This window comes from Lytechinus variegatus, chromosome 15, assembly GCF_018143015.1.
Source record: "Lytechinus variegatus isolate NC3 chromosome 15, Lvar_3.0, whole genome shotgun sequence".
Taxonomy (NCBI): Eukaryota; Metazoa; Echinodermata; class Echinoidea; order Temnopleuroida; family Toxopneustidae; genus Lytechinus; species Lytechinus variegatus.
Window position 1 is genome coordinate 18904800 of NC_054754.1, and position 19217 is coordinate 18924016.

Consider the following 19217-nt stretch of genomic DNA (forward strand, 5'->3'; position numbering starts at 1 on the left):
AACAGATCCTTTTAAAAGAGTAAATAACCCATTGTTAATAATCTGAAAAATAAAGTATTGTATTCCAGTTTCAAAGATGGGTAGTTGGTGATCATGTCAAAAGAATTTGGGAAGACCATTCCATAACCTAGATAAAAATTGAATGATTGATCATCTATTGAATCAAAAGAGAGTTCATAAAAGGAAATTCATGCTGGTATGCACTTGATGATCACGAATATATATTATAGATATCTGCAAATACTGTTCAATGCCCAAGTCACCACTGAGTTTTGTAAAAAAGAAGAAAACTTATCTGAAGTAGAATTATTTTTAATACCATATAAATTAAAAATCTATCTGCATTCAAAGTACTTTTCTTTCACTGCATGATGTATTTTACGCCCTAAGAAATTGGAATATTACTTATACCCCTTTCATAAACCCAATTACTATGAATTAGGCGGCTAATAGCAGCATAATTTGGTCGTAAAATTGGAGGAGGACAAGAGTTATCCGCATTACTCTGATGCTGCTATTATCCGCATAATAGCGGCATCGGGATAAGATTTTGAGTTTATGAACGCATTTCCAAATAATGCGGATAATTGCCATGGTGCGGTCGCAAGGTCACCCTTTTCCAACACAACTGCATCGGAGGGGGCATGTCCAGTTGTCATGGCGATTATCCGCCTTTTTCAGGACGGGCGCTCGTAAAAATAATGCGGCTTATTTTCGGAGTTTATGAACGCAATTTTTATTGAATTATCCGCATTACTCTTAGGCGGCTAATTGGAGGATAGGTTTATGAAAAGGGTATTACTCTCAAAATGCAAAGGAGCGAATCTGATCCCTAATCATACACTCCTCTCAGAGTGAATTGAGGGACCACTCCTGATGGAGTGGAATATCAATCATTCAAGAGTGATTTTTAAAAGTCCACATGGTGCACCATAAACCACATCAGCGAAATTCTAGTAAATTCATATTCAGATTCAGATTTGTCACTTCTGAACACCATTTTTAATAAAGCCAACAAGATGAATAAAAGTAAACAAAATGAGGTATAATAGACTAAATTCTGGAAGTAAAAGATTGATTTTTCGAGAGCAAAAACAAGCACAAAAAGTTGACCTATACAATGTACTTCCTGGGTCAAACTGCGCACTGTGATGTGCACTGGATAGACCCGACTCCAAGGAGAAACGGCGTTAGAATGAAGGTTGTTTAAACGCTGATTCTGTGGTATTGCGATTTATGTTTGTGTTTTGAATCATGATTCTGACTTGAGATCGCATAAATGCAGCCTTAGGGTGCGTTTATACGCCACTTTTTTACCCTAAAATCATGATCTGAATCATGATTCAAATCATAATTCTGCAGAATCACGATTGCATTTAGTCAAAAGTGAAAGAAAACGTCTTTCAAATCACAAACATGAAACACAGAAAAAGGTCGTATAAATGCAATCGTGATTTCAATCATGATTCTATGACCTCACTGTGTCGGGCTACTTTCGGTTCGACTGTGATATTGTGATTCATGTTTGTGTTTTGAATCAAGATTCAAATCATGATTCTGGCTTGAGGTCGCATAAACACAGCCTTATACCCTTTTTACACAGGAATTTCTTAGCCCCGGACTATCGCTAACCCCTTACTATCTATCTTTAACCCTGTACTTTTTTTTTTCACACATGCCAAATTGTTATTGCTAACCCCGGATAAGGAATGCTTGCTTTCCACACACGAACTCGCTAAACCCGGACTAGTGGTAGTGGCTTTAAATACATTTGTCGATCATTCGCTTTTTCTCATCGCCGTGTTCGCTGTTCATGAATATTCATTATGCTTACCTCTGATTGGACAACAGGGCCGGCTCTGTTGCGGGGCATGAATGGGCGTGCTTAGCCCACTTTCATTTTACACTAGTGATCTTAACCCCGTACTATCGCTCTTAGCACCGCAATTGCTGGGATAACCCTGCTTTTTTGCAGGGCCAAATAATCCCGTACTAAAGGTGGGGTTAGCCCACTTTGCAAAAATGCTGTGTAAAAAGAAAGTGGGCTAAGCTTAACCCCGTACTATAGGTGGGACTAAATGGCAATTTAGTCCCACCTAAAGTATGGGGTTAAGCTTAGCGTGTGTAAAAAGGGTATTAGAGAATAGGATTCAGGGATATTTCGTTGGTGAAAAGTGTGGTTTTTCCCCCAGATGGATAGTGATTACCAAATATTTGTGGTTTGAATGTAGGAAATATCTTTGATATGATAGGCTTAGTAGAGCTGGTACTGCACAGTCTTTCATACCAGAAATACATGTTAAAGGTCAAGTTCACCCCTGAAAAAAAAAATTGATTTGAATAAATAGAGAAAAAAATCAAACTAGCATAATGCTGAAAATTTCACCGAAATTGGATGTAAAATAATAAAGTTATGACATTTTAAAGTTGCGCTTAATTTTCACAAGACAGTTATTTGCACAAATCAGCCACGAGCAAATGATGAGACAGTCGATGATGTCCCTCACTCACTATTTCTTTTGTTATTTATTGTGTGAATTATACAATATTTCAATTTTTACTGATTTGACAATATTAAGGGCCAACTTGACTGAAACATGCTAATTCCACATGTTCAGGGATGAATTAATCTTTGTTTTACTTGACCATGAGGAGAAAATGAGAATATTTCACAATTTAAAATATTAAAAGAAATAGTGATTGGATGACGTCATCAGTCTCCTCATTTGCATACCGACCAGGATGTGCATATAACTGTTTTGTGAAATTAAGCGAAACCTTAAAATGTCGTAACTTACCTATTTTTCATCTGATTTCGATGAAATTTTCAGTGTTATGCTACATGTAGATGGATTTTTCTCTTTTTATCTAAATCAATGTTTTGTTGGGGTGGACTTGTCCTTTAAAGCGAAGCTAGCCTTTCTACTTCAGACTCTGCGACATGCACTATAATATCAGACTAGCCCCCCCCTCCCCCCACCTGGCCCTCTCTACCTGACTCTCGATATGTCTTTTCATATCATCTTGAGAAGTTTGTGCTTCCCCCCAGAGCTTAGGTATATATGACTAACCCTTCCCTGGCAGTGACCACGTGACAGGAACTCTGCTGCTGCCATGGCAACGACGATGACTGTACGTCCCTGGCCCGAGACAGAGTGGTTCCCCATTTCAAAGTCTTCTTACGGTGATCTCCACTCAGTGTGAGGGGAGGAAGCGCAAGCAAGTCGGCTCGGCGAGAGAAAGAAGTAAGAGCGACCAAGCGAGTGAACGTGAGGGGGTGACTGCTCTTTCTCTCTCTCACACACGTCTCATGTTTATCAGGGGGTGTTGGACGCACATGACTTAGCAATGCAGCGATGATGCCGAAAGATGGATTTTTTTTATTTACAGTGCGAGCTCTTTTTGAGGGGCCCAACACTGCATGGTGGATTGATGTCATCAAGTGTGTATTTTCATTCCTTTGGGCTTAGAATGTGGATCACCAGTTAGTGTCCTTGCCATTTGACTTTTATTGGAAATCTATTAATCAGGATTTTATCAAATTTATTTTGGTAAGTAAGAATCATTAAGTTTTTTCCAATCAATTCAATTCTAAAAGAGGATTTGAAAATCTCTTTTCACCTCTTTTTTTAGATATTCTTTCTTTACAGTAATGTATGGTATATTAATGGATATCATTATATGATTTATATCAATATATATATTTTTTATTTATTTTATTTCATTTATTTATTTATTATTTTTTTTTGGGGGGAAGGGTGGGGGGATTAATCACCTTTCATAGATAAAAACAATCAAAACAATATTAAGCCCAGGTTATGTGTCCTAAGTAAACATGATGTAGGGGGACATAGAATCAATACAGAAAGTTTATGTACTGAAACAAATATAAAACAAGTAATGCATAGTATATTGAATGAGCAGATTTGGTTAAGAATAGAACCATGAGGATTGGAAAGGAAGGGGGGGGGGTACGCAGCCTAACTTAAGTTCCGACTCTTAACATGAATTTATAATAACATTGTAATATTCCTAAGATGAGAAATACTGAATTATGGGGAGTTAAGGGAATGGAATGGTATATGGGAAGTAAATTGTTTTTGCTCATGAAATATCATCTGTGTTGATTGAAAATAAGTAAAATTTAACATTTTGCTCACAACACAAAGAAAAATCTGAAGTATTATCTCAAAATTTTCGGCTGCTAACTGCTGCATTCTTCAGCGACGACCAAAGTGACCCGACTTGACCTAGTGATGTAGCGATCGATAATTAGGTAGTAGACACTCGGAAGCTTGAATCGCCCTTCGTCAAAGCAAAAGGTTAAATTTTACTGATTGTTTTTGCTTGTTTTCTCTTCTTATTTCGTAGTTAAAAAAATGGGGGGGGGGGGCTATTTGACACATTAGTTATTAACTGGATTAGTCCTTTGATACATACTTATCATGTATCTTTTCTCAATAGGATACTCATGTTTATCCCAATCAAAGAAAATTATCCTGTTTGTCTATTGGTAATGGTATTATAAAACCTAGCTCATACTTGCAAACATATTGAGAGTAAATATGACTTATCACCCTATATGACTTTTATCACCCTTATATGTACACATTATGTTATTCCAATATATCCATCCCCCAAAGTACCCTTAGAAAGTGGATAAAGTACCCTTTGATGGTGATAATGATAACATTCTTCAAAGTGCTGTCTCTATAAAGAACTTTTCAAGTACATGCTTTGTTGTTGTTCTCCACTCTTGGAGGAGTATGGTGAGGTTGTTTTTTTTAGGACATTAGAACCGAAATATTTTGATACATCTGTGGTCTGTTGCATGAAATTTTAGAACAGCCCACTGGAGGTGCACGCGTAGGAGGTGCATTTCATTTTGACACAAACACAATTTCCTATCAACCACCCAACCGGGAAGAGGGGGGGGGGATTTTCACCAAGATTTAAGTATGATTTAGAGTCACACTTAAATTCCTAGTTGCGTGCTTTGTAAAAGTCATGACTACATACATACGATATAAAACAAATCAAACACTTTCATTGCAAAGACAAAAGTAACTTTTGCAGTAACACAAAAATGAACCTGGATGAGCCGCCAGGCATTTGGCAAAGTAAACCAAGTAACTTTTGGTTCTATTATGTATTCTTTTGCTCAAGCGTTCTGGTCATTAATGCGATTTTACTCTAATGAGTGCATGACGAAAAGCTTCAATATGTCCGTTTTTAAGGCTCTTTTACGATTTTGCAGTTATAAACACTTCTTTTTTTGATAGCCAAATAACTGTAGTCCATGGACTGCTGATGCTATCAATCAGTATACCTCTACATTTATAATGACATGATGGTATTATTTGACAGAAATCCAAAACTGAATATGAGCCAAAAAGACTCCAATTAATTAGCATGAGAAATGAGTCATGCTCATTCGATCTAGATTTCTGGCTGTCTTCGTGCACTCATGTGCACGAAGATAAGTTTGAAATTCCCCTGCCTGTTGTATAAAAGTTGCTTTTATAGTAACTTTGCCATCCAGTCGTAATTACCATGGTTACAGCAATGCTAAGTAACCTATCAGAATCAAGGATTTCAGGGAAATTACCATTCTGTCAAAGTTACTGTAATATATTAATGTTTAAAATGCTTTTTAATATTTTAACCATGTTGTTTAAGCCGCCTATTCTATAATTGTTTAAATATTTAAACAAGTTGTCTAAAATTTAAGCAATTAGAAAAAAAGAATTTAAAGTATTGCTGTTAAAAGGACTGGCATAAACAATGTGCTTAAAATTTAAACAGCTTTTTTTACAGTGAGAAATAAAATAAAATTAACAATTTAAGAAATATTCAAAAGCCAATACAAACACGCTCCGTATGTTAAATAATTAGTATAAAATATTCTCTTCATGCTAGGTGCATGACTTTGATAGAAATGTGTAAGTGCTGATTAATGCACAGAGCAAACCAATGGAATTTAACTTAGATACCCTTTCTAGACAGGCTAAAAAAAAGAAAAATTTCCTACTATTGGTGGGGCTAAATGGCAATTTAGCCCCACCTATAGTACGGGGTTAAGCTTAGCCCACTTTCGTTTTACACAGCGTTTTTGCAAAGTGGGCTAACCCCACCTATAGTACGGGATTATTTGGCCCTGCAAAAAAGCAGGGTTATCCCACCAATTGCGGTGCTAAGAGCAATAGTACAGGGTTAAGATCGCATGTGTAAAACGAAAGTGGGCTAAGCTTAACCCCGTACTATAGGTGGGGCTAAATGGCAATTTGGCTCTACCTATAGTACGGGGTTAAGGAAATTGTAGCTTGTGTAAAAAGTGTACGAGTGAAGCACTTGTACTACGAATGATTGACAAAAACCACTAGTCCGGGGTTAGCGAGTTTCGTGTGTAAAAAGCAAGCATTCCTTATCCGGGGTTAGCAATAACAATTTGGCATGTGTGAAAAGGAAAAAAAATAGTACGGGGTTAAGGATAGTACGGGGTTAGCGATAGTCTGGGGTTAAGAAAATCCTGTGTAAAAAGGCATTAGTCTTCATTGACCCCTATATGCATAACTTGCATGGTGTCTTGATCTAGCGGTGCAGCAACCCTTGTCTTTCCTAAGAACTCTGGTTTGAATCCAAGCCATGGCATGGTTTCCCTCAGCAAGAAATTTTACCACATTGTGCTGCACTCAACCCAGGTAAGGTGAATGGGTACCCAGCAGGATTAATTCCCTAAATGCACTTAGCGCTAGGAGGCAACTGACGCTAAAACCGAAGTAATAATAACGGTGCGCATCGGAATAAATTATTTCTAGTTAGATGACACTATATGAATTTCTATTATCATTACTATTAATCACTCTTTGAAGGGGAAGTTCACCCTGACAAAAATTTTATTGTAAAAATAGCAGAAAAAATAATAAAAAATATTGCCGATGGTTTGAGGAAAATTCATCAAATGATTAAAAAGTTATTAGAATTTCAATTATTTGATTTGTGACGTCATATGCGAGCAGCATTCCTACATAGCGAATGGTAAAAAATCAATGAAATGTCATTTTCTCAGAAAATTGATAATGGTTTTCGCTGTACCTTTTGTATATCAATAGACAAATCATTTCACACCCGATCATGAATAGAAAACAAAATTAAGTCATCAGGAACCATAAAAAAAATTGAAATTCATGCATTTTATATTACATAACACATGGGGCAGCTGCTCTGCTCGTTTATGACGTCACAAATGCAAAACTTTGATCTCTAATAACTTTCTTACTCTTTAACGGATTTTCCTCAAACCTTCACTAATATTTTTTACTATTTTTTCTGCTATTTTTGAAACAAAGTTTTCTTCAGAGTGAACTTCCCCTTTAACTCTTGTATCTTTTGTCCAGGAGTTATTCTTGTCACCTTTCCATAATAAACAGATTTGTTTGGCAGTGATATTTTTGAACTAGTAAATGTCAAAAATGGATCAGATACTCGCCAGGAATGTGGGAGACCAACTTCAAGAGTATATTTCCATTTACGTTGAAGTTGGTGTGATGTGACACAGTTGTGATTTCAAATTGCATTATTTCAATTTCCTGGTCCCGATGAGTGGCACTGCCATGAAATCAACACAAACAAAACTATCCAACCCAAAGGTGTAGACTATACTTTGTGGTTTTTGAAATTCTATTTGATAACATCTATTGCTCATCATTCAATTCCAAGATAACCCATGTGATTGGAATGGAATTAGTTTAAATTTATGATGATTGTTTGAGAGATAGAGAACGTAAGATAAATAAGTTTGGTGAGAGGGATATATTATTAAGATACAGAGGCCCGTATTCTGAAGTCGGGTTTAACTTAAACTCAGGTTTAAAGTTGTGGTTTAAAATTAAATATGGATAGCCAATTGTTACATAAATCACTAACAGTAGAGATATCATATTTCAGCTCATTTGGCTCTCAAATCCTTCATAATTGTCTAGGAAGTATATATAGATTATTGTCTTCACCATCGATGAATAGAGCACAGTAAACAAGAAATGTACGCCTTTATAAAAAAATTTGATACTTTTGGCTTCCCATACTTAAACCACAACTTTAAACCTGACTTCAGAATACGGGCCAGAGAGAGGAAGAGAGAAAATGAGTGCTATAATTGTGTGAGAGAAAGAAATAGAGAGAAATGGAGAGGGAGGGATTCTAATAGGGGGAAACAGAAATATAGATAACCATTAGGCAATTACATTTATAATTGATTAGGAAGCTTTGCCAGCTGCTTTATAGCATAAGTGGCAATATTTAACATAGTGAGAATTGATTTCGATAAACCATTGTCCCAAAGCCTTCGTTTACTCTTAGACATTTCCATATATATGTCCTTACTAATTAAAAAAGAAATCATTTTCAATAAATTCTAGCCATATTGCAGCTTGATAATGTTATACTGTAGTGGGCCTCAGAGCTTTAAGCACTGAAAGTGCTCTATAATTCATTTGCCCACTTCATTTGAATGCCAAGTCATGTTCTTAGCATTTTATTGGTTTGGTTATTAGGAGGTCGAAGGAAGGAGAATTTTATTTATTTTTTTTTGGGGGGGGGTATTGCAGCTCGCTAAGCCTAGATTATGGTTTGCAATACGCAGTTGAAAAAAATGCCAGCTTTTCAGGGGTTGAATTTAAAGAAGAACCTTCAATTCCTTTCTACTTTAAAAACAAATACAAATCTATATGCCATGTTCAATACATATCAAGATACCTTGGTGACAAAATGATGTGTTTCCAGAAGAAATTGAGAAAATTTGAATGGTGATTTTTTTTTAAGAAATCGGACAAAATTAAAACTTTGTGATATAAAAATGATGTGTTTAAGAGGAGGAAATGAGAAATTAAAACAGAACAATGAAAATTTAGAAGAAATCAACATGAGATTACTAAGTTTATATACCAAAAACAATTTACTCAAATTTGATCTATATCTAATCAGATAAGCACTATTTAAGTAATAACATAAAAAAGTTTCTTGTTGTAATGACAAAAATCTTCATGTCATGTTGATTTCAAATTTGACAAAAATCTAATTAATTTTTAAATGGAAGTTCTTATATATCTTCGGCGTTCATCGGAACTGTAGTATCAGTAAATTTTGGTCGATTTTCAGATTTTTGCAGAAAATGAATGTACAAGTCCTATTCTATTCAGAAATGAATTTCTAGGCGGCAATTTTTTTATTTTCTGAGATATGAGGGGATTTTGTACAGGGAAAATCTAAAATGCTCAAACTGAAATTACAAGCACAGAGCTCTTTTGCGATATTTTCTATAATCCTTGGTTTTGTGTAAAAATAAGGATACAATTTTCAAGCAATTGTCTTGGTCCTTCTATACCATGTATTTTTTTTAGCAATAAATATGTTGTAAGGCTGGAGATTTTAGAGTGAACATTATAGTAAACTTTGAAGTCGATGTTCTCTGAAATGGGTTTTCAACCGTGGATACGACGGTTCGGATGACCGCCGACGATATTTTAAGTGCCTTTCTGGCACTTGTCTTTTTCATTTTGAGTGTATTGTTTTTAGAATGTACATAAATCTCAAATTGGCCATGTGGTTAGTGGATTTTGACAAGTAGTAGAGGTGATGTTCCTCATTTGTCATGTACTTTAATTATCAGGGATTTGTGGCTTTCTCCTCGAGCACAATGCCTTACAGTGGGAATGCACAAAATATCAACAAGATAACATGCTTCTGTATGTTCTTTTGAAAATACATCTCTTTTTTAGATAAATGCGAATAAAGAATATTACATTTTAAACTGCCCGTTGCTATATATGATTGTTTCAAGATTCAAGATTTGTTCAATTGTGAAGTTTAACAGAATAAAGAAAGCACAAACCAAGAGCCAGGTATCTACTGCTGCCTTCCATGTTAAAGATTTATCGAATGAACATCAAATCTTGACATAGAAGTGATTCAAACACAAACATGACAAGTGTTGTTTTGTGGAAAATATTACTTCAGCGTGCATAGAAACGGCGTGCATCTGCCTGCCAATACGTGGATTATTGAGGCTTGTGTCATTTTTTTTCACTTTAATTATCTCATTAATAACAGAGAAAATCAGGTTCTGTATTTCGGTGAAATGATAGACCACAGCGAGAGATTACTAAAACTGAAAAAAAAATAAAATTGGCTTTTCATGTGATTTTGGGACATTGTGCCGCTTCATGGATTCAGTGACAATATTTTTCGGGGGTGGACTTGACCTTTAAACCACTCTCTGTATTTGGTCTCCGACTGTTAAGTATGATATTAAGGGAGACTGCTGTAAAGTTGTCACACTAATATGCTTTTCACACTGCATCTCCTTAACCCCATACTATCCTTAATATAATCCCGGACTATCCTTAACCCCATACTATCTTTTTTTTCATTCACACCGTCTTTCTTAACCCCATACTACCCATACTATTTCGTAGCCGGGGTTAATGCCTTAACCCCGGACTATCACACAGCTCATGAATATTGATGATTTTACCATGCAGAGCGTGATTAACGTGCAATTTTGACTTCTGTGATTGGCTGATGCTTAGCCCTGTTAGGTTTCACACTGCATCTCTTCATCTCAATAAGCTGGCTAACCCTGCTTTTCGCAGGGCCAGATAGTACTGTACGTGCAAGTCCATTTTTCTAAACCGTGTGAAAACGAAGTGGGCTAAGCTTAACCCCAGGAAAGAAGGTTAAAGGACAAGTCCACCCCAACAAAAACTTGATTTGAATAAAAGAGAAAAATTCAACAAGCATAACACTGAAAATGTCATCAAAATCAGATGTAAAATAAGAAAGTTATGGCATTTTAAAGTTTCGCTTATTTTCAACAAAATAGTTGTATGAACGAGCCAGTGACATCCAAATGAGAGAGTTGATGACATCACTCACTCACCATTTCTTTTGTATTTTATTATATGAAATATGAAATATTTTTATTTTCTCGTCATTGTCATTATAAATGAAGTTTCATTCGTCCCTGAACACCTGGAATTCCATTATTTTAACATTTTGTGCTTCAGGCAATGAGGTCCTAATCATCAAATTCGTAAAAATTGAAATATTGTATAATTCAAACAATAAAAACAAAAGAAATAGTGATTGAGTGACGTCATCGACTCTCTCATTTGGATGTAACTGGCTCGTTCATATAACTATTTTGTTGAAAATAAGCGAAACTTTGAAATGTCATAACTTTCTTATTTTACATCCGATTTTGCTGAAATTTTCAGCATTGTGCTTGTCTGATTTTTCTCTATTGATTTAAATCAACATTTTTCTGAGGTGGACTTGACCTTTAAGGAAAAAAGGTGCAGTGTGAAAAGCATATCAGGCAACCTCGATCACATTCAATGAGATTAACGACTAGTGATGTAAGTGTGTGAGTAATATGGTTTTGACTTAATGACTTGTCCCTGCCCTTGAGGTAGTTTAAAACATGCCATATAACTGCTGAAATCCTACCAGTATTAAGGGATAAAAATGATGATGTATTACACCATTGATAATGCACAGTTATGGTAATATCTGCACTCTGCAGTAAAGGGGGATGTTTCACAAACCATATTTGGTGACTGACTGGTAGTCATGGTAATCTCTGCAACAATACTGACTGTGAAGTTATGGAAGATTTTGTTCTGGCATAACCGTGTTGAAAATATTCAGATAGCTGTCAATATAATTAGTTAGAAAGTTGGTTCTTTTAATTAACTTTTTATACTTTGACATTTTTAAAGTTTTTTTTAATAATATAGGGCTTATATAACCCTGATTTTGAACGTGAAGAATAATGATATATATTATAATGGCAAAGGTGTGATGATAATTTCTTCCCATTTAATACCTCGGGTACTGCTCAGGCGTGTGTAAATCCTAATTTAGTATTCTAATGTAGGCAACAGTGATTACTATTCGCCCTTGTGAAGATGACCTTGATTTATGACCCTGTTCCCACTGCCTTGTGCTGGTGCCCTTCTCATCAGGATATTAATAAAGGCAATGGTATTTACTTATGCACCCTATTGGCACCCCTCATCCCAAATATCACCATCCTTCTTCCTCCCGAAGAGCTTTCGGGCATGAACTGAATCAACGATGAGAGAGAGAGTTTGGTGAGACCATCTCCATCATCATAGTTTCACATTTTGCTGCCTTTCAGCTTTATGAGTATTGATTGGAGACGATTCTACAGATCTATAGTGCTTTATAAAGGTCACTCGTCTGCTTGAGTGGATACTGTCTTATCACCTCCCCCGTCCGCATTAGTTAATGGGGGCAAATGTGTTTCTTGAAAGTGGTCTGAATTTGCAGGCGCCTCCTAACTAATCCGAATTGGTTTTGTGTACTAGAGCTTCTCCGATCCATACAGTATGTTGAAACTTGCGACCCACGTGTTGATTATGTGCCTACAGGCTACTTTTCTTCCATTTGGACAAGCAAGAGATTCTAATTTAGTGAGTTTGTGCCAAACCATAGAACAAATTATAGGTGTGGCCTATATACCCCACCCTCTAACCTAACTGGGCAACCATTAACATTAAGCATAAACTGGAATACTGGGGGAGGCCTTGACCTCAAAATAATTTTCGACCATCCTTAGTCATTTCCTATTTGTGTTTATTAAAAAAATGGACAAGTATTAATGACAATTGTCTTTGGGCTGACCCTTCAAAATTCACCACAGTTTGCTGAATTTAAGAAGTATTATTGGATTTCATAGTTCTTCAGGAAAGAAAAAAGATTGTAAGGGTAAAAAATAAAAAAGATAAAGTAAGTCTGAGGTTATAGGATATACAGTACCGAAGTGGGACATCACGTTATCTACTTTTGCGAAAGTTTAAACATTTTTATACCATTTTGTGGTAGAGCATGAAATACATGTACCCCCACGCCCCAAATTTGGTGAGAATCGGTCCATGGGGGACGGACCTATGACCTCATGAATACATAATTAGCCTCATTAAAGTCATTGTATTACATTGACTGTAATGAGGCTAATTATGTATTCATGAGGTCATATCTTGGGGCCCCATGGACCGATTCCCACCAAATTTGGGGTGTGAGTGTTTGTCATGCCCTGCCGAGCTATGGTGAACAAAAAAATGCTAACAGTTTTTGCGACGTCATCAGTTTGATGCTCTGTAATCTGGGGCAAAGAAAACTAAGGATTAAAGATATTGTTTAACTTTGTGAGCAGCCGATTTAAAAAATTCTCAAACCAAGATGAAACATGTACGGTACAAGTGCATGTATTAGAACTAATAAACCCTGAAAACAACCATTATTGAGAATGAAAAGCTAAAACTACAAGGCAAACCCCGATTTAGTAAATAGGCATCTTATAGACACCTAAATAGTACACATATTAGTGTATGGGATGAAATTAAGATGGTGTTTCCGGTCACTTCATATTTCAATTTTTGAAGCACTAAATAATCATTTTCGAACGCAATTTTTTCAGGGTTTCATTTTTGGAACATATCACAGACACAGGTGACAAGTGTGACCTTCTAGCTCAGATTTTTTAAAAGTCAAACCATTGTTAACCAATCACTTTAAGAAAAAGAAAACATTCGTCACTGTACTCTGTTTAGACATTACACATTTGTTTGAAAGGATGATAAAGGTCATTGGTCTGGGGAATTTTCAATGGCTCAGAGGAAAGGAAATGGAATGATGTCATTTGTATCTCTAGATTTCCCCAGTGAAATTTCCTTCATGCATCTTTTCACCTGAAGATGAACGATGAATACTGCGAAGTTCTGTCATCGTCCAGACATAAAATGCCTTTTGCTCTCTATTTTCTTGACTTTCTCATGATGTGTCCAACTGTTCTCAAACTTTTCATTTCTTGAGGACCCCTCGGAAGACCAGCAGCACCATGATTGATGCTGCTGAGTAGGGCCATCCTGCCATTTTCATTTGTCAGTTAACTCAGTTTCACAATCAATGTATTGTTTTAACTCAGTTTCACACTCAATGTATTGTTATTTGTGTTTAATGGAAATAAATTAAATAAAAAAGAACAAACTTTTTCTTATTCTTTTATTTTTCTGTTTTCATAGAAAGCTCTCTTATTCTGATGATTTCATTCTCCTTTTATGGTAAAGAGCTGAAACAAAAATTTGCCAGTGGTTGGAATGATTCATTTTTCGTGCTTCTTAGTTCTAAATTTGTGTGAGCATTGCCCTACTTCAATATTTTTATTGAGATTGAGAATACTTATTGTTAATTATATTGCATGGAATTTGGTAATGTAGATATCCATTCATATCATTGAGTATTAAACCCAGAGGAATGTAAGAAACATTAAATATTACCAAAAATTATGTTCAAATAGAAATCAAGTTCACAGACAAGCAGGGTTCACATGGAAGGAAGTGGATTAGTCTTTAGACTTGGAATCAGAGGGACATAGGTTCAAATCCCAGCCATAGCCTAATTTCCATCAGCAAGAAATTGATCCACAATGTGCTGATCAGTTCACTATGAGTAAAGTTAGTGACAAGCTGGTTAAATTCCAGAGACTTATATTTCAAGTCCAACCCAAGACATCTAACTATTTAACCCATTTTGATTTATTTTACCAAAGATTAGATTGAATTTTTTAATGAGGTTTAGCAAATAAATTGATTTCAATTTTTTAGTTACTAGCACTGTGTTATCTAACATTTTTTTCCCATTTCCTCTTGGATTCAAAAGTCTTTTTCAACCTGAATAACTCTTGGAAATGAAGAGTTACTTCTTGTCTTCTACGTCAGCATTGGGGAAGTATCAGGAGAGTTTGGAAAAATAGACCTTTACTGCATGAAAGAAGCAACACATTTCTGTTAGATTTTATACAGATTCAGTTAGATTTTTTTTTAATTTGCTCAGTAGTTGGTGAAATGTTGGCCATTGGCACACAAGGAAAGAGGAAACTTCATCAAATTTAAGAGTATGGAACGAGAGTAAAAAACGTCTGTATATTTAGAACTTGTCCTTCCTGTTGATTTCCTTCTCGTCATCGTCTATTGTCTGATAAGCGATTGTTGACTGTCATGAGTCAGAAAATGGGTACCTACTTCCATATTGGTGTGATGATGCTACTCCTCTAAAAATACACAGGTTCTTGGATCGGTTCAGTCGTATAAAAATGCTGTTACAAACTTTATTCAACGTTGTTTACTGTATGAACCTTATAGTAGTTGTTTAACAGCAGTTAAACAAGTGAATGAAATATTAAAGAATAAAGTTCAATTCTTAATACTTAATTCTCAATAACCATGGTTTAAATTACTTTAGGTTTGCAAAAACAGCATTGTATAAATTTCATCATTTTTACTGTGTATAAGTTGTTTTTAAAAGACAAACCCAACCTGTATTCTTTATTCTAAACTATCTTTTAATTTGAGAAAAAATCCTGTCTAATTCAAAGGGGCAGTCTACCTCAACAAAAAAAGATTTAAAAAAATATAATAAAATCAAATATGCTTAACGCTGAACATTTTCTAGAAATTGGATGTCAAATTATTAGAAAGTTAAGACATTTTTGCTGGGGTTTCCCCCTATTCTTATAAGAATGGGGCAGTGAGTTCTTTAATGCAAAGGTGGTGACGCTTCTATATCTAACGTCCAGTCTGAGGAACGGAGTGTTTTCCAGTGCTGTAACATAGCCTGCATCTATGGAACAGGGAAGGGAAACGTTTACACACAATGCAGGCTTGAGTCATCCACCCACAGTGGACTTGAACCTACAACCTCAGGTTTGAAACAGGCAGGCGTTTTAATGACCAAGCCAACCCTACCCCTCAATTGGCTTTGTATAACTTTAGCACATAAGTAGATCTTGGCCTATTCAGGTCACAGACCTTGAAATAAAATAATACTATAACTTAATGCTAGAAGTTTAATGAAAATCAAATGTAAGTTAAGATAATAATGGCAAAATCACATGATCAATAGGGGATTAAGTCTGAATTTTACATTATTTTGAGGAAAATAATGAATATGGAATATTTGCTGCTCCATGAATAACATACAAAGAAGTAATGGCTTTGTGCAATCACTGTCTTCTGAAAATAGCAAACCTTCAAGATATTTTAACTTTTATTTTGCAGTTGATTTAGATTAAATTTGCAATGTATTGTCGTTTCAGTTTTCTCCGTTTATTCAAATGAACATGTTCCTGACCAGTGTAGACTTTGCCTTTATTAAATATCTCGTATAAGAAAGAAGAAGAAACAAAATTGCAGTGCGAACACATTGATACTTGTTGAAAATTTGCTTGAAATGAAATATGCTTGAAACAATATGTATAAAATCTGACTAGAAAAAAATTACTGCTATTGCTAACCACAAACAAACGACATCGCCAGATTTGCTGTATAATTTTCATCATCCATGCCTTCACAAATGCAAATTTGGGGAGATGCGAGAAGGTATTTGGGGATTCTGGGGACAAAATCGATAAACCTGACGTTCTTTTGTCAATATCTTTTGACAGTATGAGTGTACTTGAAATTGACGTTTGGCAAATCAGTATGTATGTGGAATGCATTCTGTTGGATAGGCTTGGGACTTTTTTTTTTTTGGGGGGGGGGCGGTATGGAGTATTGTGCAGTACCTCAAGCTTATTACTAGTAGAAATGTTTTTGTTTTCAAATGTAGGGGGAGGGGGCTTGTTTTTGAGACATGGAAGCAAGTGAATATGTGGTCTGCTACCATTTGATTTATGAAAATATCTTTTAAACAACTTTGGATGGTTAAATATTTGCTCCTTATTATCAAATCTGTAAAAAATGAAATATTGTATTCAGACAATAAAAAACAAAAGAAATAGCGAATGAAAGAGATCATTGACTTTCTCATTTGCATGTCACTGAGTTATGAAAAATTAGCGAAATTATCAAAAGTCATAACTTTTTTATTTTACATCTGATTTTGATGAAATTTTCAGTGTTATGCTTACTTGATTTTTTTCTATATATATTGGAATCAACATTTTTTGTGGGGTGGACTTGACCTTTAACTTGCATGCAAGTTATGAGGACGAATGGGAGTATTATCTCGGTAGGGGATCCTGGAAACTGTCAATGTTATCAGCTCTGTATTGACAACTTGTTCCATTCATGGACGGATCGCTGATTCAAGGTAAATTAGTTGAGATTTATTTACTTTTTAATTTGATTAGAATCATTTTTTTTAAAGACAATGCGTTGTAAGCCTTTGAAAGAAGGTATATAACATAGGAGCCTTTGACCTTGATTTGGCAGACTCCTCAAACCATTGCAGAATTTTGTTCATAACTTGAACCAAGAAGAGCCAAGAAATGTCCTTAAAAATAGATCCATTCCTTGCTGGAGACTTCCCATCATTCATACATAACCGATTCCTATCTCTTTCCAGTTTCGTATCAAAGCCCCACTGGGGGTCGTTAATCTACAATTTCAAACTTATCCTAATCGCCCTGAAACAACATCAACACCGAACATTCCCCCTCCCAGCTTCCTGTCCCCGGCCATCCGTCTAATTGGCCTTTCCCTCTCCGGGAAGCCAAGGGGAAACAATCCACTATCACCTCATGTTGTGTTGGTCCAACCCTCCCAGGAGGGAAGGTGATTCTTATCGCAGCTTCGGTCTTTCGGTCGGTTCTGCTTCGCCCCTGGGATTGTCCAGCGATCCAGACCAAAACTTCCTGACTGGGGACGGAGTGTTCTTACGGCTTTGCAGGGGTGTGCCATCAAAAACACAAGAGATCCGCATATCCCTGACCTAAAAAGAGGGAGTTGTTTTTCATCTGTTTCCGCGGAGGTTTTTGCTTAAGATGGCCCTCTCTGTGTCAAGGTCTGAGATGGCTGCATGTGAAAGACTTATTAAGATGAATCATATAGCTACCTAATGAATTAAAAAAAGAGGAAATTTATGAAAGCAAGCAACTTAAAACTAGCTATTTCAATAGCCTGTTTGATAGACCATCATTATATCAACCCGTTCATTTTCAGGATATTCTTTACTGGCAAGACTTCCTTACCGAAAAATCCTTCCGGAGTAATCTCATTGAGTGTACGTGGCAAAAGAAAATGTCAAGTTCTGCTCTGAGTTGTTGATTTGCATTGGAAATATTGGAAAGCAGTTTGCGAATAGTTTGATGATGTTGCAAAAAGTTGGAAAGGAGAATGCATTTCCTGCTGAAATTTGTAAAAGTGTTTTAATAAGTGCTTTCAAACTTGTTTAATATAAGATGTCAGATCAACTTATCTGACAAGACAAAATTGATGTTTTTCTGCATTTGCAGATGTTCACCACTCGGTAAGGTACACCATCAGGTACCTATAGGTGAGATGTTAATAAATGACCAAGCTATATATTTCTTTAAAGGACAAGTCCACCCCAACAAAAACTTGATTTGAATAAAAAGAGAAAAATTCAACAAGCATAACACTGAAAATTTCATCAAAATCGGATGTAAAATAAGAAAATTATGGCATTTTAAAGTTATTTTAAAGTTTCGCTTATTTTCAACAAAATAGTTATATGAACAAGCCAGTTACATCCAAGTGAGAGAGTTGATGACATCACTCACTCACTATTTCTTTTGTAATTTATGATATGAAATATTTTCATTTTCTCGTCATTGTCACTTGAAATGAAGTTTCGTTCCTCCCTGAACACATGGAATTCCATTATTTTAACATTTTGTGCTTCAGGCAAGGAGGTCTTAATCGTCAAATTCGTAAAAATTGAAATATTGTATAATTCAAACAATAAAAAACAAATGAAATAGTGAGTGACATCATCGACTCTCTCATTAGGATGTAACTGGCTCATTCATATAACTATTTTGTTGAAAATAAGCGAAACTTTGAAATGTCATAACTTTCTTATTTTGCATCCGATTTTGATGAAATTTTCAGCATTGTGCTTGTCTGATTTTTCTCTATTGATTCAAATCAACATTTTTCTGGGGTGGACTTGACCTTTAATAATGTTCCACATTTTCATGACAAGTATTCATTTTTATTTTTTTCCTCATAATATTAATCTCATTTTATTGGTAAAATGATTGGTGATTGTGTTAAACATTTTAACTACTACATGTACTTACCCAAGGAGAAGAGATTGTCTACAGGCCTTATGCATGTGATGTCAAAATATCATAGCGCCCTCCCTCAAAGGATATGGGAATACATATAAAC

At 35.5% G+C, this 19217-nt stretch overlaps 1 protein-coding gene across 1 annotated transcript in view; it reads left to right on the forward strand.

Annotated features, from left to right (window-relative positions):
* Positions 1–3126: 3126 nt before the first annotated feature.
* LOC121429063 overlaps positions 3127–19217 on the forward strand; it is a 51209-nt gene continuing 35118 nt past the window's right edge. Inside the window, exons 1-2 of the mRNA XM_041625968.1 lie at positions 3127–3132; positions 3471–3551. Coding sequence (XP_041481902.1) covers positions 3127–3132; positions 3471–3551 — 87 coding nt within the window. The remainder of the gene's footprint in view (positions 3133–3470; positions 3552–19217) is intronic.